Source organism: Toxotes jaculatrix, chromosome 5, assembly GCF_017976425.1.
Source record: "Toxotes jaculatrix isolate fToxJac2 chromosome 5, fToxJac2.pri, whole genome shotgun sequence".
Lineage (NCBI taxonomy): Eukaryota > Metazoa > Chordata > Actinopteri > Toxotidae > Toxotes > Toxotes jaculatrix.
The window spans coordinates 4,684,369-4,710,272 of record NC_054398.1 but is presented as its reverse complement, the minus strand read 5'-3'; the positions used below and the strand labels follow the sequence as shown (position 1 = coordinate 4,710,272).

Sequence of the window (25,904 nt, the reverse complement as noted above, 5' to 3'; positions counted from 1 at the left end):
GAGTCAAGACTAACAAGACTCAAAACAAGTCTAAGTCCTACACTTCGTCATTGTGGCAGTTGGTGGACTAAATCTACAAGAGATAACAAATGCTCTATATTAGCAATGCTAGCAACGTGAGTCCAGGTATGGTAATGTCAGCCGATCGAGCACTTTGGCCCAGAATGAAGTACCTCGATATCTATCATATGACTGACATAAAATCTGTACATAGAGTCACAGTCCATAGCCAGTATCACATTTAAGTCTTGGCAATGAGGGGAAAAAGGGGCGATATGGAGGAGGACTGATGAAAGAGTGGGACATGTGGACAGGTGAGACAGAAAGGGAAGCTAGCCTTTCATGCTGACACAGGCATTAATGGATAAAGTGGACAGGGAGAGGTACGGGCTGGTAGGACATATGATGATGGAGCCACCGCGGTGTCTCTTTCAACTGCTTGTCCAGGATGTGAGCAGGCAACTTGATTGGCCCGACAGGAAATCCTGGCATCTGGGAACCTTGGAGGGAAAGAGGGCATGTGACCTCCACTCACCACCAGCTTTCCCAAATCTTGTTAGCGCAGCTAGCTGGCTCCGGGGTTATTTCCAAGTTTCCCAAGGTTCGGGGGAGATTAGCTCTCCAGTGGGGTCGTCATCCAAAAGGACAGGTGACAGATTCACAGGCTGATCTGGCCTATTAGGCTCGGATAAGGAGCCAAAGCTGAGACCCCCGAGCACACCGACGCACATCGCCTCTGATGAAATCAACCTGCATCACTGAATTCAGCCCATAACCAATACTAAACCCATGAGTGAGGTGGAATTAGTGCATTCAATCTATAATTACTCCACAGAAAGGAATGCAATTATTTCCTCTCAACAGTCTATCAAGGAGACAGTCTGAATTCATTTTAGTATCCTGCAGCATGAAAAGGAATTAGCTCATGTCAAGTTTATCCTCAGCTTTTTATTCAGTGTTTAATGGTGAAGTGCTTGTGGCGACTGTAGCCAAATGTTTTGGCAGGTTTTATCACCTCTTTGAGATGCCAGCGATGCACTTCACAAAACTGCAGCAAAAATAAAGACTAAAACTGATTACTATTGCTGACTAAGCAACAGCTATTTCTCATTTAACTGTTTAATTCAGTCTACATGCATACTGCAAAGTCTCCTTGAAAAAAACTGTAAATCTTCAGGGTCCTGGTGGTTAGAACATATGTACCGTAATTGTAATGTTCCCAGTTCAGCTCTGGCTGCAGACCTTTTTGCACGTCATTAAACATCTCTCTCTGCCTTTGGTTCCTGCCACCTCACACCTGTTCACCGTTGAGTAAATGTTCACTTCAAAACCTCAAAATTACCTTCATTATCTTCAGAATGGTTCCACTCTTCTGATCACATTTTGCTGGCACAATCTGAACACACTGAAACAACCACTGAAGTCACTGTTTTTTTTGTTTTTAGTGGCAGAAGATGTGTTCATGATCACAGCTGCTGACTAGACTCTCTGAGATTAACATGGATTTGCGTTTTATCCACTGGGGAAAAAAAAAACAAGAGAAAAGAAAATTATTGTTGCCAGAAGATTAAAAAAAAATAGAAAGCAGGGCACACAGTTGTAGGACTGAGTTATGTTATATGAACAGATGGAAAAGTTCTTCTCCTGGTCCTTAAAGGCAGAAGTGCACATTATACTTTAAACTGTTGGATTAAACAAAAAGCAAAATACAATTTCAACAGGTCATGGAACCACAAAACTCAAAAGTGATATTCTTTTAAAGTACATAGATGTGGTCTGCAAATGTCACGACAGTCGTATTATTAAAGCCACAATTTGTAGGAATTTAGAAAAATAAAAGAATGCAATATTTTTTTTGGCATAGTCTGGTGATCATATCAAGAACGACACTGTGGTAGACTACTTATGGCTTGTTGTTTGTTGTTTTGGATTTTCTAGTTCTCTACATTCCCTCAGAGATCGGTATTTTCAAGATAGTCTGCAGTAAGGGTCACAATAGTAAGGGGCACAACTATGTGTGCCAAAGGTCACCAAAGTTGAACTTAAATGAAATCAGTTCAAGTTTAGTTCACCTATGTGAGCAAATCTGCACGATTCAAGACGAATTCCACCAATGCTACACATCAAAAGCGTGTTTACAGGTCTCCGCGTGGATGTGAAAATAGTTGTATAATAAAGCGGTTAGTTGTATAATAAAGTGTATAAGAGTTGTATAATAAAGTGGTTGAGTTGCATTATGGGTAACAAAGGTGCCTGGGATTCATTCTCTAGAGACAAAGAATAAGTAGCTATTTTATATCTTACAAATCTGAGTTACTACAAAACCAACCGCATTAACAATGCATATGACAAATACAACATTCTCATGGATAAATAAGAAATCACATCACTTTGATAATGCTTTTTTAATTGATGAGATATATTTGAACGAGTCTGTCAATGCTACTTTTGTTGACCATGAGATCATGAAGGAGGGTATCAACAGAATGCCGGGCCAGAGTTCATTAATTATAGAAAACACAAAAAACAATGAAAAGACGGTGAGTTTAAACAGTTATGGGCAGGACTTACAAAACCGACGACAGAGGAGAAGACAGCTTGATCATCCAGTGGTCCTCATGTTGGAAACACGATTGCATGTGTGTGGCGCGTGTTTCTGTCATTGTGTATGCCAACCGCTTCATTCTCTATGTGTGCACAGTATGTAATGTATTTGAGTGTGTGTGTGTGTGTGTGTCAGGGTACGAACAAATTCAATAAATATAAAATACAAATTTCATTCATAAAGAAACAGTTTGGTCAAAGAAGAGAGAGGGAAATGTTGACGACACGTCTGTCTGAAACAGGCATTTTTCAGAGCCAGATGTATACTGTGTGTTTTACATCATGTGTGTAACACTGTCTAATACTGTTCATTAGTCCACAAACACACAAACACTCACAGACAGCCTTGAACAGACAAGAGGCACAAAAAACTGTTTCAGCGTCCAACAGACACCTGAAAGCTGTTCACAACCGGCAGGTTTGAGTTCAGGGAACAGTCAGACGTCTGCCTCAGCAGTTCATTACAATCCTCCGAGGCTGCTTTTCAACACAATAAGTTGTCCTTTCAGCAGCACTGGAGTGGAACCCAGCTCTCCAGTCAAAGCAGGCCCAGTCAGACTGTGGGGTTTTTCCCAGTGATCTGCTGCTGTTGCTGCTGCTGCTGCTGCTGCTGGAGGTACGTGGGCCGTTTGATGCGGGGTTTCCTGCGCTTGGGTTTGCTCCTGGCCTTGGTAAGCTGGACCACGAAAAAGGACAGGACGACCATTGCTCCCAGGAAGGCAAAGACAGGGATGGTCTGACCCACTTCTTGGTTGTAGTGACCAGGCATTATCCCTGAGGGGGGGAGGAGCAAAGTCAGTCACATGGGGCTTCATCAATAATCACCATTATCTCATATACTGCAGTCTTTTCTTTCATTTTTCATACACTCCAGTTATATTAATTAATACATACTGACACATTATCTTTGTCTATCTACCTTTATGCTGGAGGGAAATTAGACCAATCAGCTATATTGATGGTAAGTTTGTCCTTTTGTACATTCCCACATTTAGAATAACACAGACACTAAATGTTGTAAAATTAAAATCAAAAAGTGACAAATTTATCTAATATTAATACAATTTCCGCTGCAAAGCAGCTGATATTGTCCACTGCTGTGTACAAAAAAAACATATCCATATCCAAAGTCAGTAATAACTCTGAACCGTGTGTCACCTCCAGGGATGTCCCAGGCCCCACTCTCTCCAGGAGACAGAGGTCTGACCTGGGGACGGTACGCCCTCACGTTAGGCAGAGCCACCTTGTCCAGATCCACAGAGAGAAGCTTCTGATGCTTCCACAGGTTACTGAGAGCACATCGGGAACACGAAAAGAAAGAGACGAGAGAGAGGGTGAGAAATTCTACAAGGAAAGTGTGTAGAAATATGTGTTCAGTCTGCTTCAATCATGCGTTTGACTCGCTTATGCATCGATTCACTCTGGTGACAGGTTGGAAAAAGAATGCTGCTGCCAGGAGGGACTAATTCCCCGTTAGAAATCCAAGACCGTGCAAATCAACGGCTTCAAAGTATCACTGTGTCACTGAAATATGTCTCCCCTCGACTGGGACACATTCATGCCTCTATATCGTGATCTGACTGAGGGAAAAATTATTCAAATGTTAGAGTGTGCACAAAGGGGAAATACGTTATTATTCCCTGGATTTGTTGAGAAACACGACATGCGGGAAGTTAGCGTGAACAGAGGGAGTCATGGTAAAGACAAACACCACATTACAGAAATACAGTGCAGAACTGAATGCAATAGGAAATGCACTTCAGATGACCATCTGTTTCTCAGATGTAGACGTGATGAAACACTTGGTAAAACAAGTGTCAGTCATCAGTCTTACCTGGGGGCTGTCTCGTTGACTGGCTGTGGCTTTGCCCAAGACAGGTGGGGGCATGCTGGTAGTGGGCGGGGCTTAGGGTCTCCCAAGTGAGCCTCCAGAACCTTGGAGTAGCGGTAAAGATGGTTGCCTGGAGGGAAAGAAGGAAGGAAGGATAGAGGAAAGGAAGGGGGAAAGGACAGAAAGAAGGAAGAGAGGACAAAAGGAAGAAACAACAAAACTTAAAGAGAGGAATTATTTGATGGAGGCTGAGTAGTTTTTCTTTAAGCACACATCACTGGGGTCATTTAAGATTGAGAGTGAGTGTATAGATAATTAAATACAGATTTGCCCCATTATATCTATATTTTAATGATCTGGCGATAACAGTGCTCATCTAGAAGAAGATTTCCAAGATGCTTTGCAGAGAGGTTTAATAAGAGCAGAAAAACAGCTTGTCTTAATACACTGTGTAATTTCCCTCCTCACCTTCCAGTCTCTGTGGCAGTGGGCGCTCGGTGCCAGTGGGAGGTGCTACCCTGCTGTGGGAGTGGCTGAGGCTGGGGGGGGTCATGCTGTAAGAGGTGTACTGAAGGAGAGCATCTAGCAGCCAGAAACAATCTGAGAGACAGATATCAAATGCAACCCAATGTTACTCAATCAGCTCAGCTGTACATGTTGTTGAGTATAAGAAAATACAAAAACATTCACACATTGAGGAGAGATTACCTTTCTGCCTGTGGCTGTCATCAATACAGTTAGAATCTCCGTACAGGGCGATACGACCTCCCCCGTCAGATGGCGTTTGGTACAGTCCCAGGATGGGAACTCCCTCTACCACTGCTGTCTCCTGCTTTAACACTTCCAGACCTGTGAAAACAACGCACACGCACACGCGCACACGCGCGCGCACACACACACACACACACACACACACACACACACACACACACACACACACACACACACACACACACACACACACACACACACACACACAGAGTGTAGCGTTACATCTGAACTAAAGACCCACAGATTAAAAAGTTGCCTGTAAGGCTGCATGGCCACCGGCCAGCACTGTGCTACACTAAGCTGGGTTCAATACTCTAAAAGGGGTGCTGGTACCTTGGTCCTTCAGGTTCTTGGCAATGACTATTCCATCCTCTGGGAAACGGGCAATGCTGCAGCCTGAGGCATAGTACACTGAGAGAGAGAGAGAGAGAGAGAGAGAGAGAGAGAGAGCGAGAGAGAGCGAGAGAGAGAGAGAGAGAGAGAGAGAGAGAGAGAGAGAGAGAGAGAGAGAGGGAGAGAGAGAGAAAGAGAACCAATTTTTTTTAACTGTCTAAAAACTGAATGTACCAAAGATGACTAAATATGAATAATACTGCTACAAGAAGATTTTGTGTGTGTGTTCCTTACTGTCATGATCAGCCAGGCTGAAGTCTCCCTCATACAGCCCGTCGCTGAAGGCCATCCCCCACACAGAGATCAGGTCGTTCAGAGCTGGTACGTTAGCGCCCCCTGTGTCCGGCATCCACCACTGCCTGCAGGTTACATCGAGAAAATCCTTTCCTCAACAATTCATTCAGTCAGTAAATACATGAATACACACAATTAACAATCAAGAAACCATTCACTATTGCCCAAAGGTTACACAAACTGAACCAAACTTCACTTTCATTTTGACAGCCAACACAAGCAGAGGCTTGATAAAAGAAAACAAACGTGAAAGATTAAGTCCAACACCACCTGGCTGAAAATAACTCCACACTGTCAGCACGCTTCATAAAGATATAAATGACGACTTTAAAAAAAATTACACGGGAACAATAAGGTAAAGAAACTTCAACAGCAGTACATTCATACAGTGACAGGTTGAGTTCCTAATTCAGTTTTGTGTATCTGAATGAATATGTCCAGAAAAGGCAGCTGTGAATGAACAGCTCTCAAAAGAACCATCTCCGTTCAATTAAAACTGAATTACTCAGAATAACATTTTGAAGCTGCAAAGACTATATTTAACTGTATTTAAGACTTTTAATCCTGTGGATATTGTGCGACAGCTTGGGTGGGATATGAATGGGGCGGCAAGGAGTGGTGAGTAATTGTTAGCTCTGCATGAGGAGGTCTGATTCTGAGAAATCATGATATATTGCATCTATTACAGAGCGAGGGGGCATAAATAGAGTCTAACACTGCACAGAGAGCGCCGGACAGAAACTGTGATGCAGCGGGCTGTTAACTACACCACGCAGTTTATCTTGCTTTCATTATAACATGATAAAGCTCCAACTGAAAGCACTGTTGGGGTAATGGCTGTTTAATCATTGAACTGTCTCATAATGGAGGAACAGGACACATAGATCACTTTAAAGAAATAGATCCAGAGAAACCACAGTTGAAGAGAACTTTAAAGTACTGGTGCACTGCAATACCAGTCAAGTTCCTACAACTCACACAATCAATCAAAAAACACTCTGCATTACTTATTGAATTTGTCTGGAATGGCTGCGGCTGCGTTTTTTTTTTAAAGATCAGTGCTAGTAGAGTTTTACACTTTTTAAAAATGGTCTGCAGTGCAGTGATGTCCAGAATCCTGATCTGAAAATGTAATGACCAGAAACCTTTAATAAACAGGATTCTGATCAGTCAGTTCCAGTTTTTGCTGTTTATAAAATAATTCAATTTATAAAAAAAGTCCACAAAAACTTATTTTCTCAATAAGCTTATTTACTATTCATATATTATATATTTATTATCTGTTTATATATTTATTCTACATACATTTTACCATGAGTGACACAATCCAACCTGACCATGCTAGTTTGTGCCAAAGCTGTAACAAGTTTTGGTTATTTTACTTGAGAGCTTTTCTGCGTTTCGTTTTTTTTCTCTGTGCTCTTCTCACTGGTTTGAAGTGAGCGGGGCTCATAGAGAAGCAGGTTTTCTGCAGTGTTCATCAAGTTAAATGTAGGACTCTTTAATTTGATACCTGTTTCAAGTGGAATAAAGTGATGAATTCATTCAGATTTTTGCTAAACTCAACAGTTGTTATTATGAGACTATGACCTTCCCTGCTGTAGTTAGAGGTAGAGGCAGTGTTTGTTACAGGTGAGATGGTCCCTACGGCAGGTACGAGCAAATATTTGAAACTTCTGAAATTAAATGTAAGACTTTTTGAGACCTTTTAAGGTGTTTCTGAGGAAACTAATTAATATATTTTTAAGAGTAGAAACCCTGAAAAAGGTGATGTCAGCTATTTCTGTGCCCCTGTCACGATTCAGCAAATCTGAATTTGATGACTGTTACTGGGTTATTGGGACTAAAGAAGTTGATTTTTATGGCGTTTTTTATTAGCCAGTGTTGTTGCTGCTGGTCAATAATAAGAGTAGTTTTAAAGAGAGTTGAGTACCTTGTGTTTTCGTCGTAGAACTTGACCTTCCTCATGACTGAGGTGTTGTACCAGTCGCTGAAGATGATAAGTGACAGGCCGTTGTCGATGTCTCTCCTCAGCTTGGTGATCTCTTCGGGGAAATACTCCTCCTCACTGTCCACCATCAACAGTGTGCCTGCAGGGACACAAAGGCTAAATCATAAGCAATCAGCACTCTTAGAGAAAAGGCTTCATTAACTGAATGCAGCTGCGTTGATCATTTTAAAGTAGAAATCTCCAACTTCTGTTGATGATTGTTAAGTCTATGCTTTCTTACCATACTGGCTGGCATCAAAGCAGGTGATGGGAGCTCCTAGGACCTCAACAAAGTACCCCATACTCCTCAGGTGCTGGTACATGTCCCTGAAGTTAGTGTGGATGTGGTCCCCATTCCTTTAAACATAAAAATAACCCAAAACACTGTAGTTGAGTTGATTTAGGACAAAACATGTAACAAGAACATCAAACTGAGAGATGGGGGACAAGATTAGTTTAATGAAAAATAAAACAGACATCAAATAAACATCTACACACACACACACACGCACCAGTCAAGAGGGTCATTTTTCATACGGAGGTTGTCTCGGGGAAAGTAGCCGGGTGGGTAGCGCAGGTTGTGGTATTGGTCCCACAAGACCCTCTTACTGCGTGGGGGAGTTGGCACTATCTTCACCTTGATGGGCAGTTTGACTGTAGAGGTCAGCTCCCCGCCCACCTCAGACTGGAAGGAGTCAAAGGTCAAGAAGATGTTTGGGTCATAAGTGGAGTAATTAAGTACACGTTGCTAGATATGAAAGAACAATGATTCCCAACTAGCTGTACTGTAGTTTCCATGTACACCTCACATGGAGAGACTGTCGCTAAACTAATATTTAAAAAAACTGAAATTATGATTTCATTAGAACATAAACATACAAACAGGCTTATACATTGTGTGTGATGCAGACCTTTTGTAAATGTATTGTCATTAACCAGTATGCCACCAACCTCAGTCAGTTGTAAAACATTAAAGCCATGTGTTGTCATTGAGAGCACATGAAAACAAGTTAGGAAGCTAGCAGGAAAGTCAAAATAGGTTTTACCTGAATGGCTGTGGGAGTGGTTGAAATAAATAGTTAAAAGAACAGATAAACAGTAAAAAATAGATAGATGAAACACTCGATAAATGGTTAAATTTTAAGCTCCTTCCACTCAAAAGGCAGCAGCTCATCAGATATACATGTGCAGGTACGTCGGACAAAAACGTCTGGGAACCACTGCTCCAGAAAAAACTAAAGCGGGCAGTAAGACAGCGCTCAGGTGTTGCTGAGTGACTCACATCATTCTCTGCAGGCGATGCCACTGTGACCATCACATGACCTTGAGCAATCCCTTCCCATGATGCTGCTTTCTTGGCCACAGAGATGGACACAGCCAGGTATCCAGCCCATGGCCACAGCACCGGTGAATAGGAGACGGCCACATCAATGTGATCGCCGTTCTGAGGGAGGTAGGGCTGCCAGATGGGCTGAACAGGAAAGAGCAACCTTTAGAAGACTTAGAGGCAAGATGATTTTTTTTTAACCACTCAGGGTACATCACGATTCAAAACCAGGTCAGTCAAGGATGTAACTTGTCCTTCACATGTCCTTCTTCCAGCACTTGAGAAAATAATTTTTAGTAAATCAACCATTCTTTGTTAAGCACAGTCTAAATCCAGGAACCTGAAACATGTTTTTTCTTTATTTGTGTTGTCTTGTGTGCACACACCTTGTCAACAATCCTGCCAGTGACACCCATGCCGTTGAGAATGGTCACATTGACGATAGTGGGCATTCCTCCATAGTAGATGGGCTGAGAGCAGTAAGGCCACATGTATGGACACTCTGTCAGGTCAATGTAGCTGGGAGAAAGACTGGGAAGAGACAAGAACACGTTAAGATAATGTGTAATTCTGATTAAGCCCTGATTAATACAAGGTGTAAATACAAAGGCCACAGTATCAGAGGTCTTTATCCAGGTACAGATCACATAGGGACTCAAAATCCCCTTAAACCGCATTTAGTTGGACAGTAGAATAAAATCTGAAAAACAACATAGAACATCAGAAAACACAAGACGATATTATTCATGTAAACTTGTGTGAAACCTAATAAAAAGGATGTGTTGAATTCTTATCAGAGGTATCCCTCATCTAACGAGTGAAATGCTGACCATACAAGTAACAAAATACATCACATTGACGGCACAGACCAGCTGATATTAGCTTCTGGTTATAGATCAATGCATTGGTTCAACTCTTGCAGAATGTTTGATACAGATTTTATATAAATCCTTCCGCAGCATAATCCCATTTTTACCAGTGATCCATTTTTCCATGTCTTTTTTTTTTTTGGACACTGGAATTCACTGTAACTGTTGTGATTTGACACTAACTCTTGCTGCTGTCCTCCACAAAGGAGCAAAGCTGGAAACTTTTCCAATCCACATTTCAAGCCGATAGCTGGGCAGTATTTGATGCTCAAGAGAAGGATTTTGAGTAGAGCATTCCCTTAAAGGGCAACTCCAATTCTGTCAGTGTGAGCTCCTCCTATTCCTCCCACGAGTGAAGGCTGTGACAGCACAGGGTTGGTCTCCTCCAGTGTTAGGTAATTGTCGGGTATACGCCTACATGAGCGAGACATTTATGGACGCTGTCAGAAGAGTGTAGCTGGGGAACAGACTTTGCCTGTCTTTCTGGGTGCTTGGGTTTCTGCATCCACAAACTTGTGTCAAATGCCTGTCGGTGCTCATTTTTGTATCTGTGTGCACTGAGACATTTACCTGGCCTGAGGTCTGTAGCTGTTGAGTATCTGATAGGCTCTGATCAGGTCTAGTTTCCCATGGCCCTGTTCAAACATGTTCACCCCTGGCAGCCTGCGGGCCGACGCGATCAGAGCCTGCTTCATGGAGGCTGGGTTCACCAACTCCCGGTTCAGGACGGTGCTGGAGGACAGAGGAGGACAGGCTGGGTTAGTGTCTGTATGCGAAGTCTGCTGGTGTCAGATTTCTCATCTTTTAATTCAGAACAGCGCTGGAGGAAAAAAGGAGGGTGGGCTGATGAGTGTGTGTGTGTCTCATTCTCCTGGGAGAGGGGAGAGGTGCCTGTTGTCAACAAGGGTGGTATGATGTTTAACTCAGCAACATGAGCTCACAAATCGGCTCAGTTACAGCTTCACAACAAGAGGGCTTTCACCGTGTGAAGACGGGATATTGACAGACTGAGAATAATACCAGACATTAATCAGTGGCACACCTCCTTCCTCTGGGACACATTTCACTGCCTGCTCATGTAGGATTACAGCGCAGGAGGTAATTAAACTGCATCAAGCTTCAGTATTATACTGCATGTGTCATCTGATGTCAGGCTCCTCTACAGGTCAGCTGTAACAGCAGTCTCAGTTGGACACTGACTTGGAGTGTTATCCAATCAGCCACCACAGGAGAGCCTCAGAGAGCTCCACACTTTATCTACAGCTACTCAGCAGAGTCTCCAGTGAGTCTCCATGCAACAAATGACATGTTTTCATGTTTTCATTTTTTAAATCTGTGGAGAGCTGGGGCCTCATTTCTAACTGTTGCATATGCACAAAATTGGGCTTGAAACGTGTGTATGCTAGAACCCACAGAAAAGATGGGATATATAAAAACAAACTTGATGTGTGGACTAGTACAGAAACCCAGACTCACGCACATGAACATTTTGGAGACTGTGGCAACTGGCAATGTGAGGTAATTAATTACAGTCTGGATTATATAAGGATCCTAATATTACATTTCATTTCATTTCACTTCATATCAAATTATGATAATAATATATTCACTTTATCATAAATATTAAGGCCAGTGTTATGTAGTGCTTGTAGAAAGACACCAATTATTCCATGTCTGGTTGTCTTGTATTCCAGATACAAGACAACCAAAATGATAACTATTTACATTTTCACTTATTGATGAATCACTGAACAGTTACAGTCCAATCTGCAGTGTGGTGCTGTTCTGATTCATTATCCCATCAACCACATTTAAACATCACTTTGTCATATAAACAAACAGAGGCTGAATAAAACTGCTTAATACAGCTGGAGAACAGTGTGTTGGTAGACTTTAATAAATGTTAATACTCCTGGGCATATTTCACCGAGAGCAATTTTAATTAGTTTTCAAAAAAAATTGTATTTTATGTGCAAACTGACTCAGTGAACACATGGTCACGCTGCCAGGGGCACAAGGCACACAGAATGTGCTGAAGACACAGCAGTGGCTGTCGCACATTGTGTGCCTCCTCCTGCCCCACTGTACACTTCTGCACTACCTGCACTCATATATCGCTTATAATAAAAAAAACGAGAGGAACACTTATATGCCGTCTTCCACTGAGTATATCAGTAGGGTTAAGCATTTATGGTTAATTGTGGGCATGTAGTGGGTGGAATATGAAGCTTTCCCACGTGCGCACATTTTTAGTTGATGATGATCTATAAAAGTGGAAACAGCATGCACAAGTGTGTGTTCACAGTTTAGAAAATCTGAATTTTTTTTTTTTTTTTTTTGTGCATGCCTTTTCTGTCTTTTGTGCGCACATAAACCTTCGATATGGATTCCAAGCACAGTTTTATAAATGAGGTCTCTGGATTTTCTAATCATTAGTCTGACTGCTCTCCAACCAGAGAACTAAAAACACATCATTAGTTTTGCAGGTATTTGGTCTTAAACCAAAGCTGAGCACAAACTAAAATGGTTTTACAAATTAAATCTGACTGGTGATGGTGATAGAAGAAAAATAAAGCCATCACCACAGTTATAAAAATCCATCCTGAGGGGGACATGAATGTGTTTATCAAATGTCATGGTAATCCAGGAGATTTGAAAACAAACATGCCACCTTCATGGTGGCACTCAGAGGATCACCAAAATCATTAAGATTCATCATCTGGGATCCATGAATGTCTACACAAAACTATGTGACTATTGTCATCCAATAGCTGTCAAGATTTCTTTGTGTGGAGCAAAGTAGGAGACCAGCAGACCTACACTGTCATGCCCAGAGTCACTTAGCTTATTTCTTAAAGAAAGGAATAAGAGAGAAGAAACAGGACAGAAAGAACAAGGCAAAAGTACCATCTGGTAAACCCCTCAGAAGTAATGTACATACATTATCAGAAAAAAAGGTGTATGTCTTGACATGAAATTAATTACAAAATCAAATCACCATTAACAACTCACATCTGCATCTTAACAACTAACCTCATGGTAAACACATCTTGGATAAATTCAGTTCATGATACTGACCTGGCGAGAAGCGTGACAGCACCGGCCACCACAGGAGAGGCCACACTGGTGCCAGACAGAGAGCGACATCCCTCCTTCATCCCTGAACCGCGAACACCAGAACCATACGTGACGATATCAGGCTTCACTCTGCCGTAGCCCCCTGGCAGCTCCTGCACAGAGATGGGATGCAGATATAGAAGATGGCATACAAAAAAAAATCTGAGACTGACTGAAAAGGGGCTGGAAGGCTGGGTGGTTGGATGAAGACACTGAGGAACAGCAGAAAGATTCACCTGCTAATTGTTTTCCCTATTTAAATAATTTTAATCTATGTAATTAACAGTGCTCTTAGGCTGCTTTAAAATGTAAAGCAGCACAGAAAGTAGCCTAAATACAGAAAATTATTATTTGTCCATTTAGAGTATATTGTGCCACTGCCTTAAACTGAGTGTCTTTTGCCACATACATGTTTATACACATACATCAGTTGTATTCTGGACAGCAAGGACTAAACCTGCAATTCAAAAATTAAACCAGCTCTTATTTACACACTTAAAAGTATGTTTCAGTTCATGTCATTACGCCTACACCATGAAGTCACACTCTAATCAGAGAGCCAGCTCAAAGCCACTGTATGACTCTCCTTTAGCTCTGCTACTGTTAAAATACAGGCCGCAGACATCGTTTGTTCACTGTATATGTGATGATGACTGACAGCAGCATGTACCCTACAGAAATAGAAGCTAGGGTTTGAGCAGAAAGTGAAAATGACAAGAAAAAAAAGAGGGAGAGAGAGAAGATCTTGAATGTTTTTGATGCATTCAGGCTGGAAAGCAGAGTGGCTGAGTGAAGTCCTCTTCATGGCTGACTGACAGTGGTTCAGAGGCCAGAGAGACTGACTGGATCAGAGAGCTAAGTCTTAATCAGATCCCAAAGTAGATGTCTGCTTTAGGCTACAACAGATAATAAAAGTTGAGTGAGTGTGTGTGCGTGTGTGTGTGTGAGAGAGAGACAGTCTACAGTAACTGGCTGATTGGATGTGGATGAGGGATCAGGAACCTACATTATGGTTGACTAGCTCAAAAAGTGGAGAGTAGATCTCTAGGGTAGATGTCTGGTCTAAAACTGATAAATGATATGCTGTGCTTCTGTATGGGACGCAGTGTGTGTTCCTGCGGTAACTCACCCAGGTGGTCATGCCTCTGGAGGAAAACCTGGCGATGTTGTCCTCAAAGTCAATGCCTCCAACCCCAATCACATCCATCTGGTCTGCTGGGTTGTTCAGGGTGCTGAGAGAGAGAAAATGACTTTAGCTTACTTTAGAAGCCTTAAAGGAACAGTTCACACTTCCATCTCAGCACTACAACATGTTAGTGCAATGAAACAAAGAGTGTCTTGTTCCTGTTTTGTCCTTTAATTATATTTTTTTTTACAGGAGGAAGAGTCAGCAGATGTTCACCAGGGTCCTAAAACCCAGTTGGCCGGGGGGGTTGTTTAGATAATTAAAAAGGTCAAAGTGGTCTGGTGGAAGTCAGCATTTTCGTGCAACTAAACAAGGATTTCATTAAACAACAGCAGAGAAATTCTTCTACGATGAGAACACATGGAAATCAGGAAAAGACCCACAATATGGCCACAAAATACTGACTGCTACTTGTATCTTTATCTCTGGTTGTATTACGGACTTTAACCTTATAGTATCCACTGAAACGTGAGATGGTTATAGATCACAGTTTGTGTATTTTTCGATTAGGTGTCCCATCAAAAGTCTGTCTTTACAAGCATATGCCATGTTTTGGAAGTGGTTAGCGTACCCATACAGAGGTCCATCGTTGCCAATAGCAGAGACCATGATCACTCTGTTGGCAGTCAGCTCCCACACCTGTCAATCACACAAGAAACTAACTTGATTTAGTTCACTGGGAACAGCAATAAGATCACATAGAGAACAAAGTACAGAAACATTGACTCAAGTGGACTTCAGTCCTTTGCCAGTTAGGTTTCCAGAGGTACAGGTCCAACACAACAAGTGCTCTGACTGCTTCTTTCACACTGTACACATAAATCTTAATAATATGCTGATCCACACTCCTGTCATTCATTACACGCCCCATTAATCAGGGAAAAGCTTTCCGGCGGACAGTTTGCGAAGACAAAATTAGACATTTTAACATTCAGTGTTTAATGCAGCAGATGACACGTTGTCTTTGTGCTCATCTGTGAGCAGAAAACACTTCACAGAGTTCAAACGTTGCCATGCACGTGTCTGTGTACCAGGTTTGACTTGTTTACACTAACACTTAACCTGCTTATTTTGCAGCTCATTACCACATTGTGTATAAGGTGTAACCTAGAGGAAGGAAGGGCGGGTTGGGGACTATTTATATGTCCAGACAAACATCAGAACATCTGCTCACAGTTAACCTGGTTAAGTATCAGTCAAAGTTGGCCAAATGCTACCATGTGCCTGTATCATTCTTGTGTGCGGCTCTATTACCTTATCAACAAAGGGGTGGTCCATGAAGTCAGGCCCCCCGATGCTGAGATTAAGAACGTCGATCTTCTTCAGGATGGCGTAGTTGAAAGCATCCAGGAACCATGAGGTGTACGACACCTGAGAGGTGAGTAGAGACAAATACATGACATTCTCCAATGCATCCAAAGCACAGTTCAATCTTATATGAGCCAGAATTTGATTATTGACTTTTGAAAAAGGTTTGCTATAGTATAAGTGTTATCAGTGTAAGATAAGATTTAGATAAGACTGATACTTACCTTCTTTAGTGTATATTTGTTTGGCCTCTTATTTATTTTACGATTAATACTTTTAACCAGTTTTTGAAGATATGTTTCCCACACTACTGATTGGTATGCTCAGAGCATGTACGCACCTGGTTGTTTGTGAACACTCTGAAGATGTGTAGCTCTGAGTCGGGGGCAAAGCCCTGGCACTCCCTCATACTGGCTATCACTCCCGCTACAAATGTACCATGACCCAGGCCTGAAAAACAGAACAAGAGGTTGATCATTATCTGTCTCTTTTTTTGCTCTCTCTCTCTCTCTCTCTCTCTCTCTCTCTCTCTCTCTCTCTCTCTCTCTCTCTCTCTCTCTCTCTCTCTCTCTCTCTCTCTCTCTCTCTCTCTCTCTCTCACACACACACACACACACACACACACACACACACACACTCAGTGCTTAAGCCAGACATAAAAGCCTACCATTTCCAATGCAACCTCAGGCTACTTGGGCTTCCACCACATCCACCAACATCAACCTTTGTCATCACCATCATTAAGTTCTTCCTTCTCACCATCATCCAGTGTCTTCTCATTAGTCCAGTTGGTCCTCTCTTTCACATTCTTAAAATGTGGGTGTTTCTCACTTAGGCCTGTATCAAACACTGCAACCTTCACACCAGAACCTGCAAACACACAAGGGAGAGATTAAAACTGTTTTGTTTATAGCAAATGTGGTGCCACTAATTACTACAGCAACCCATATATTTACTAAGACCAAGAACATTTTTATTTATCACTAGTATTATTTTATTAGTAGTAGTCATTAAGTTTCCATCACATGTTATGATATTTTAAAGCAGATGTTTTCGAAGCCGAGAAGTCAGTGTCTTACCGGTGTGTCCCATCTGCCAGAGTACGTCTGCCTGCAGGATTTGGGCGACTTGGCGGGGGATGGCCCGCAGCAGACGCCGGCTGGAGTGGCGTCCAGTGGCATGCCAGAAACCTGAACCTAGTGACAGGCTGGTTCGTCTGAAAGGGCGGGATGATTGCCACGACTGCCATTTTTGCGTCCCACGGGTGGCGTTGCAGGGTGCAGCAGGTTCAGGCGCTGGGGGGGGGGGGCAGACCACAAGCAACTGTGTTATCAGCAGAGCAAAGCTGAAATGGCAAAAGGCTTTTTACATGCAGCATTCAGTTCTTGTCATTATGGACAATCTAAATAACGACAGCGGCAGAATACCCACTCATCAGTGTGCCCTGTTACTGCTGTCTGCCAGTTCAGCCCCTCCTGCAGAGGGTAAAATCTTCTGTGAACTTAATCATGCTTATCCCTCATTTCAAGTAATTTCTCCCATTTTCTGTCCATCTCTTTCTTCTGTCTCTCTCCCTCCTTCCATCTCTTAGCCGTGATGCGAGGCTGATCACACCAGCCTCATTTGAGCCAATCTTGTCACACTTTGACTCCTTGGACAGGACAAATTATCATTAGGTCAGGCAGCAGAGCCCTGCGGGACGTTTTATGTCTTTAAAAACTGCAGTGAAACGCAGAGGTTTTCTCTCATCGTTCCTGCCAATTAATTACCTCATTAGGTAGCCACTTCATGTTCTCACAAATTAACTCATGCAACGCAAACACAGTGAACGAGGGCTTAGCTTTCACAGATACTCCACTCTATATGCAAGTTCAAGCCTTATCTAGAGAAATCTACATTCCCAGGGGGGCTGAGTAAAAAATAGACGCTATGGCCACTTTCCAACCATTGAGCCCCTCAGGCAGTCACAACTTCTTGGTTTCCATTTAGTTTTTCAATCCAAATACTCCCCATCGATAACAAGACATTACAAGCTCCACACTACAGCCTTAGGTATGCCATTGATTAGTTTCTCAAATCTGTTCACATAATGTAAAGCTGATGTTCACTTCTAACACGCACCCATGCTGCCACATGCATTCCAGATATCTTCCCACAATTCAATTCATGAATTAACCTAATATCTGGTTACTTATTGAGCTGATCATGACGAGGTCCACTCTGCATTATGTCTAATGTCTTCTTCAGACTGTTCAGGTTTAAGCTTTTACAAAGAAATGTAAAACTTTTCCTTGTTTCTTCTGAAGAAACCCAGGACAAAAAAGTTTTCTCTATACACGGCCTCCGTATCGATAGTGCTTGTGAATATGCAGACTGGGGGCACAGTGAAGTCTTTCATCCAGTGCCAGGCACAGGGCGTGCACCCCTGTGCAGGCAAAGCCCCACCACACTGACTCACCTACTCCCTCCCAGGGTGAGCAAACACAGACATTCTCTGTCCTCCCTCCCATCCCCCAACATCACACACACTATCCGGCATCAACACCCCAAAGTTGGCCTGCACTTCACATTAAGATATACAATCCCACCACAAACACAGTGGAGAGAGAAATGCACCCTCTGACTCACCAAACAAAGAGATATTCTGTGAAGTGTTCTTTTCAGAGCATTTCCTGGGTGAGCGTGCCAAAGTTAGAGACACTGCGATGCTTTTTTATTCACAATAAAACCACACCGACTTACAGGGAATGTATTTTAGTGAGCGGAACACTTTGCGTTGCGGCGTAACCCTCTTGATGTAAGGGTGGTCCTCCAAGGTCAGCAGACTGCTGGGTGAAGCTTGGCGGATGTGGACCAGCTCGAAGTCGCTGGGGAAGTCGGAAGCCGGGTTTTCTCTAGGAACAATGTGCCACTCCAGTGCTCGGTCCCCGGCGTTCCGCAGGGCGCTGCTGATGTACAGGCTGCGAGCTTTGGCCGAGAAATACCCTGTAAATGCTACGATGTACTCTGGGGAGATAGAGAAGGAGAATGTTTTAAAAACAGACAGGACACTGGGTAATAATTCACTGGACCCACAGTCTAAATAAAGGAGGTTCAAGCTCTTTTTTAGCCCACATTCAGACCAATAAGCAGTGCCTGAGCAAAACAAAATGAGAAAAATGCCCTAAAATGCTAAAAAAAACACAATATTTCTTCTAGAATCCATAAAGTGTTATAATGTGAGAAATCCTTATTAAAACAAGTGCGTGTTGAACAATATGGTATCAGGTGTTTTCCTTCCTGATTCCTTTCTGAGACGATGACACAGATGATTGACTGAAACCATTTGTTGATCTGCTTTCCACACAGGAAAAACTAGTTAGGTTTTAATTCCTTTGAGTATTTATACTATACCAAATCCTAAAGAATGAGAGCAGAACCTGAATCGCAAGTTGTGAAGTTTAGCTGGATGGGGCGTGCTATATGCTGAGCTTAGAACAACACCTACACTGCTGCGATTATGATTTGATGTGACTGACACAAAGATATGATGATAGGCTCATATTTCATCACATCAGAGCTCCTGTAGATAAAGGTAAAACAATTCCTTACAGTTCTACTTCGGTCACTCTCCAAGACACTAAGTCTGCTAAGTTCTGAACAACTGTGACAGTTTTGAAACAAATGACGGACTCTCCCTGCACCTAAACCTTTATTTCAGAATGAATTAATCTCTCAGTATTACCACCATCTTCTTGTATGCACTACAACTGTATGCATGATCTTACTTTGAATGAATATACTTTAGTGAAAGGTAATGTTTTTTCGCTGGCATTGCTAGTATTTCCACTGTGCTGGATCAGATGAAAATAAGGACGTGACAAGGTGACTCTATTATCATCTGAAAACAGATGGGACAGCATCTTGATATTCAGTGGATAAAGGCACATATTAAGTACCAACCTAATTGCTTATGACTTGTGTTGCGTTACCCTGATCTCTCACTTGCATTGTTGTGGAGTCTCTTATATAAACAACAAACTGCAGGATGGACTAAATTAATGCATTTCAGTAAGTCGAAAAAGATCCAGACAGCCTGATGCTGAGTTTCAGCCTTTCATCTCCTTCTATATCTTCTTCAACAACATCCCAAGCATTTCCTTACATCTTACATCTGTTTTTTCAATTCAGCAGGTGACAGCAAGTTAAAAAAAATGTTTGCGCTGACTCAGAGTATCAGGAGGAGGTTAAAAAATGTGATTAGGATATAACTACCCCTGGCTTAAGAATTTAGCTAAATTTCTGACTACACCCCATAGAACAACATACAAACTCCTGTGGGAACTCGGGAGGTGTTTTCGCAGTTTATAAAGACACAAATAAAAACACATCCATCAGTTTGAATAATTTCTTACCATGTTCCACCACCTTTGAGGAAAACTCCAGCTTGAGGGTTAACTGGGAGCAGTTGGAGCCAGATGTCGATGGGAGGGGGTCTGAGTTGGGGATGTCTTCCGAACCAGATCTGGTCCCTCCCGTTGGCTCCATTCCCACCACAGGCAGGAAGCCCAACAGCAGCCCCACAAGCATGGACGCCCACACAGGAACCAGGAGCATTTTGAGTTGTGAAGTAGCGCAAACCTTCGGTTTGACCAGGCCCTTTAAACTAGGTATGCAGCAGGTACGCTGTTTCAGATGAAAAATGAGCAGCTAAAACCTGGATCAGGGTCAGGGGTTGGGACAGAGCATTTCAGGTCCTTAGCTCTAAAAATGAGTCCATACTGCAAACAGCCTGAGCAGCTAAATTAATTTCTTTCTGCGTTTTCTCTCCATGGTGGTAGTCCAGGGTGGAGGTCAGTGGCACTGCCAGAGTAGGAACCTAGTAGCCATGTTGAGAACTAGAGGAGGCAACCAGTAGGAGCAGTGGATGGACGGGAAGTGTGCGGGAGCAGTGATGGAGGAATATGCTGGTGTCCAACTGAGAGTTGCAGTCCAGTCCTGTTTTTATTTTTAAAAAGAAAAAGAGACAAATTAAACCAAATGAATAGTTAGAACAAAGCTCATTGATATTTATATTGAAGTAAATGAATTTAGAACAAATACAATGTACTGGAACGAGAAGGTACTCTGTAGATCAACATCTACAAGCACTGAACAATTTTCAAACTTGCTTCTACACCCAGAAACAATTCAGATTATACTTCAGATTAATGGCAAATTGATTTTTGACCCTGCATACACACACGCTCGGAATCTGGAAATAAGTCTCCATTAGTTTCACAGCTGTGGCTGCAGAACAATCTGCATTTGATGGCAGAAATCCAAGAGCCACATACGAGCCCAAATATACTAGTGTTTTGAAGCCAGTACCCAACAATCACTATTTAAGAATAAGAAAAACACAATGACCATTAATAATCCGATAATGGTTTTTACATAAAAACACCAGATAAAAAATGCTTGGCAACGCTGTGGATATTGTAAGTTGGAGGATAAATTTATAATAAGAGATATCAGTCACAGTAAATACTGTGTAAGAAAGCAGTAACTGGAAATCAAGCCATTATACAAATGAATAGAAATAAAGAAAACCCATGTAAAACAAAAACATCAAAGACCGCCTGTGCTAACTTTTGCTCAACAGTGGTCTCAGTAATCACAAGTGGCACTTCCATGATAGTAAATGCCAAAACATAGTGAAACAGTAGTACAAGGATAAAAGCGTAACTAATTCAGCAAACTGTATCAATAACATGAGTTACTTATCAACATATATTTAAATTTGCTAACATTAGCCAACATAAGCTAGTGGTCATACCAGACCAAATAAGGCTGCAACAGCAAATCCCCTGCGTGTACTGTTTTGAGCAAGTGTGTGTTTTATTGCTTATTTGTTCAGCTTTCCATTTGTAAAAGGAAGATTGTGTTATTAAGATCATATACAGACTATTTATCCAAACACTTGCAGTCTGGACAGTATACAGTACACAACGATATAACCTATAAACATTTATTGCTGCACTTTACAGCACTGCTGTTATTTCTCTCTGCATATCTTCCAACATAGATGCAATGCAAATAGGACAATATCAGCCCTGATGTATCAATCAGGCTTAATCCTTATCAACCAAAAACTACTCAGCTGCTCCTTGGCTTCAGGTTTAACAGTCTATCAAAATTTCATCAAAAACTGTTCTGTTTTTGAGATCTGCTGCTGAGCCACAAATCACATGCAGGGAAAAAAAAACCCCAAATGAGTTTATTTTCTTGTCATATACTGTACATGACCAAGGTTTACGACCACAACATCCCATAGGCTTTGTTTCTATTCCCATGTCCTCATGAGGTGTTCAGAGAAAGGAGTGTTTCCTCTGCTGTGCCAAGGGGAAGGAAGGGAGGCGTTGGGTGCAGAGAGATGTAGAATGTGGTACTGACCACTCCTTCCTCATTTAACCACTCGTGAAGAAGCATGTCTTGCCCTCAGGGTCCAACCCTGTTACTAGATAGAGCACGTACACTGAGATAAAACTTTATCTTACCTGCAGGGATGACATGACGTGGACTAATACGGAAACAGACACCAGTAACCAACCACAGACCCAGCGAGCTGCTTTAAAGCAAATTCTCATAGAAAATACTTTTATGCTGCAAGGAAACCCATCCTACATCGAACAAAGACCTCTCCGAGCAGACAGGTACAGCACATACATGTTTCAAATGCAGAAGCACAAACCAGTAAAACAACAACCAGCTAGACTGCCCCTCAATGGACCTGAAACTGTGTGTGATATATGACTCCCCAACACACACACACACACACACACACACACACACACACACACACAGAGCTCTGTGGACTGCATCAGAAAGGAAATTCTTCTGGGCAGGTACAGGATTATTTCCCTCTGGCCCCAGGCTTGGACAACTCAGTAATAAAATACACATCAACAGACACACAGCTACCAACAAGACACAAAGGCACACACATACACACACACACACACACAATATGCCAAACTCAACAGAAGAGCTCATTCGAACCAGCTCCATGCTGACTAAGGGTCCAGCCCAGGTTACATAAGATGACCTCCCTTTCTGCAGGGCCTTTAACAGCCTTGTCCTACCTTACACCAGAGAGATACAGGGGATGTTTTGTTTACTTATGAAATTCATCTTTTATTAAGTTTCAGCAGCCACCCATCCTCATTTTGGAGACCGGTTTCATCGAAAAGCCTTTACACAGCCCACTCAGTGCCTGCTAGAGCTCTGTGCAGCAGCTATTCTCTGACCGCTAAAGCTTTACTGCTGCACAGAGCACGTGCGCAACATGTTCCAGAGCTGAGCGTGCAGCTATCCAGTAAGCAGTGTGTGTGAGTGTACACCCACAGTCTATTTCATCTAGGCAGTCATGACTCCACTGTCAGGCTGTCATTACAATCAAACACTCCCATGACAGAACAAAAACAAGTTAAACATCCCATCATTTACTGTATAAGTGTGTGCCACCTGACAACAGTTGGATGACTTAGTATGAGCAGAGAAGCACAAACAAACAAGCGGATTTACATGGCACAGTAGAGTATAAACAAGTCCAGATTAAGTGCAGTGCCATGGTGCAGTTGATATCTAAACCTGCTTTTACCTATGAAGTCACTTGAGTATAATTTACGTCGTCTGGTGCTCCTGTTGATGCCCTCGTCTCCCCTATGGAGGCCATAGTAACCCCAGCAAACATTACTCACACTACGTAGCAGCAGGCCTTTCAGGTTCATGGATAAAGAATATTGTTCTCATTGTGTGGCAGAATTCAAATGTGTATACGAAGAAAACTGAGCTTTTGTGAAAAATCACAGCCAGCATATGAAGCTCCACAGTTGTCTCTATCTCAAGTTTTAGCACCAAGTTACTCATAATATGAATAAAGTTGGAAAGTGCCCAAGTGCAGAGGAGTTAACTGTTTCCCTCTGTCTGACTAAAATACAGCAAACAAAGCTGGTGACAAATCTTTGGTGGCAGTTTAATAACCAAGAAGGATATAACGACACTTATTGAGAGGGCTCACATGAGTTTTCTGGTGCACATGAAAAACACAATTAAATATTTATCAGAAATTACACAAAATCCCCTTCTTTACTTTCATGTTGTGCGTGTGGTCACATTCCTCCCCCTGCTTAGTTTTAATGATACAGTAGACAGAAATTCAGATGTGTGTCTGCTCAAGTGATATGAGTGTAGACGATCTAATTAAAAGCCCCTGGCTGGTCTAGTCTGATAGGAGGGGGGTTCAATCACTAGTTCCGGCTCGGGGCAGGATCCCTGCCTGTGTGAGAAAACAATACAGCTAATCACTACTGGTTTAGACTCAGGGCTGTAAAAATAGTCCCACTGGTTAGGGCAGGGCAGTAAAAGACAGACTGGGGCCACTTGTGTCAACATAACACCTAGCCACAAACCTCTGGGCGAACACAGATTAGTAGGTAGAAAAGACCCCAACTCCAGTCAGAGGACAGAGGAGAGATCCACATCCATGCTATCAGTCTACAGGCAGTGAGTGGAGTCTGTTCTTCGGATGTTAGCAGAGCAGCATGGAAGAAAATTGCTTTAAGCAAAAATCTGGTGTGAATACCAGTTTGGTTAGTAGCCATCTCTCCTCCAAAATCAATGACACAAAAGCAGGGATGAATACTAGAAACATGCAGTGCTGGAGGTAAAGTTCAGCTGTTCTTTGATTAAAAAAACATGTAAGAATCAGACTACACTGTCTCACTGGGGCGCACGGTTCACAACAGCACAACTTCCAATGTTTCACTAATGAAACAGACTTCATTTTGTTCTACGTAGTTTTCACGGTGGACTCCTTGAGCAAACCGAACACACTATAAAATACACACACGTTTCAGTGCCTATTGTTTACATGTGTGGGTGCATAAAGGGTCTAGTGTTAGCAGGATTTAAATACGTGAAGCACAATATCACCCTCGATAGGACCAAAATGGTAAATAACAGTTTACTGCTCTCTGGTGGGGCACAACTTTTATTCACAAGACTGAATCATAAAACGTAACGTTTTAACTACGGACTTCACAACAAAACAAAGCCACAAAGAAGTGTTTATCAGCATAAACACTGCCAGCATTAGCGGACATATGGTGGAGGGTCCAGCTAAATATCCGTAAGGGAGGGCAGATGTTTTATCAGCTGGAAAATAACGTTGACTGAAAATCGTTAAAGCACGAGTTCGTGTCGCCAATGCTACACTTCGTCTTCTGAAACTGGTTTTGTAAACACGGAGACATGCTAATGGATTTTTTTAGACCAAGCAGTCTATCACATGTACAGCGTTAGCTAGCTAGCTTAGCAGTGTTTTTCAGTGTGTGCTGGAGGCTCGTGTGCTGAATATACTCACCGAGCTGAACGACGTCTCACACTTGTGTGTATTAAATGCAGCTGTGTGTCGCTTACACTCCGATTATTGGCGTGTTGATAGCTAATCGGTAGCTGGTTTAATGTCCCCTCGAACAAAAGCTAGCAGCAAACTCACTAAACCTTTCAGCCGCAGACCACTGACGTCTGGTTATGACGGGGTGCCAGGTTTGGTCGACTCATCCCCCTAAAAGTCCAAACACAATTAGCTACTTTAAACATTTCGGATAATAGATGTCGTAAAGAGACGACTGTTTTACAATTTTGTTTTCGGAGAGACTTTAACAATTACTCAAGTAATAAAACTGTTTTGATTACTCTCGACTTGCCTTTCAATTGCACTTGTCGACTTGCCTTTCAATTGCACAATCACAGTGTATGAAGCTTGGTACCACACCTGGCAACCCAAAGGGCCTCAGCCTTCCCGGTCACGCTGCGTTTTTGCCAGCAGTGGGCGCTGTTTACTGACAGGAAGCAGAACTGTAAATCAGACAGCTACAATACATAACTTCACAGCGGTATTTTTAACAGTACCAGGACACATTTCAAAATTTAACAAGCTTTTTTTCACTCACTGTTAGGTGTAATACAAACCCAATAAATTGTTGTACTCAATACCACCACAATGTATTTTGGAGTCATTCACAAACCATGATGGTTTTCAGCGTGGCAAGATTGTAATAAGTATTTCAAATTTAAATTTAAAAGTATTTATACGTGAAATGATTCTTCCACAGTTTCCATTGGTGTAGTTAAAACAGAATACATATAATACAAACAAAACAAACCTTCTTCTCTCAGAGAACAGTGCA

At 42.2% G+C, this 25,904-nt stretch overlaps 1 protein-coding gene across 1 annotated transcript; it reads right to left on the bottom strand.

Moving 5' to 3' along the window:
- Positions 1 to 1,554: 1,554 nt before the first annotated feature.
- Positions 1,555 to 25,231, bottom strand: mbtps1 (membrane-bound transcription factor peptidase, site 1). The gene is made up of 23 exons (XM_041037471.1): positions 25,076 to 25,231; positions 20,085 to 20,667; positions 18,433 to 18,696; positions 16,770 to 16,985; positions 16,450 to 16,560; positions 16,031 to 16,140; positions 15,637 to 15,753; positions 14,954 to 15,021; positions 14,326 to 14,428; positions 13,158 to 13,309; positions 10,650 to 10,811; positions 9,597 to 9,741; positions 9,166 to 9,354; positions 8,396 to 8,568; positions 8,125 to 8,240; positions 7,827 to 7,983; positions 5,834 to 5,958; positions 5,540 to 5,617; positions 5,144 to 5,284; positions 4,904 to 5,035; positions 4,439 to 4,565; positions 3,763 to 3,893; positions 1,555 to 3,378 (listed from the first exon to the last, which is right to left on the bottom strand). Exons 2-23 carry the CDS (start codon positions 20,284 to 20,286, stop codon positions 3,158 to 3,160), a joined length of 3,240 nt encoding a protein of 1,079 aa, XP_040893405.1. The 5' UTR covers positions 20,287 to 20,667; positions 25,076 to 25,231; the 3' UTR covers positions 1,555 to 3,157.
- Positions 25,232 to 25,904: the final 673 nt, after the last annotated feature.

Bases quoted from the DNA above. Each gene is read 5' to 3' on its own strand.
- mbtps1 (XM_041037471.1), bottom strand. From the start codon at position 20,286: ATGCTCCTGGTTCCTGTGTGGGCGTCCATGCTTGTGGGGCTGCTGTTG. The intron at 13,310-14,325 runs GTGAGTTACCGC...ATCTCTGTGCAG, and splicing joins CCAGAGGCATGACCACCTGG to GAGCTGCCAGGGGGCTACGG. The intron at 9,355-9,596 runs GTGTGTGCACAC...TTTCCTGTTCAG, and splicing joins CTGGCAGGATTGTTGACAAG to CCCATCTGGCAGCCCTACCT.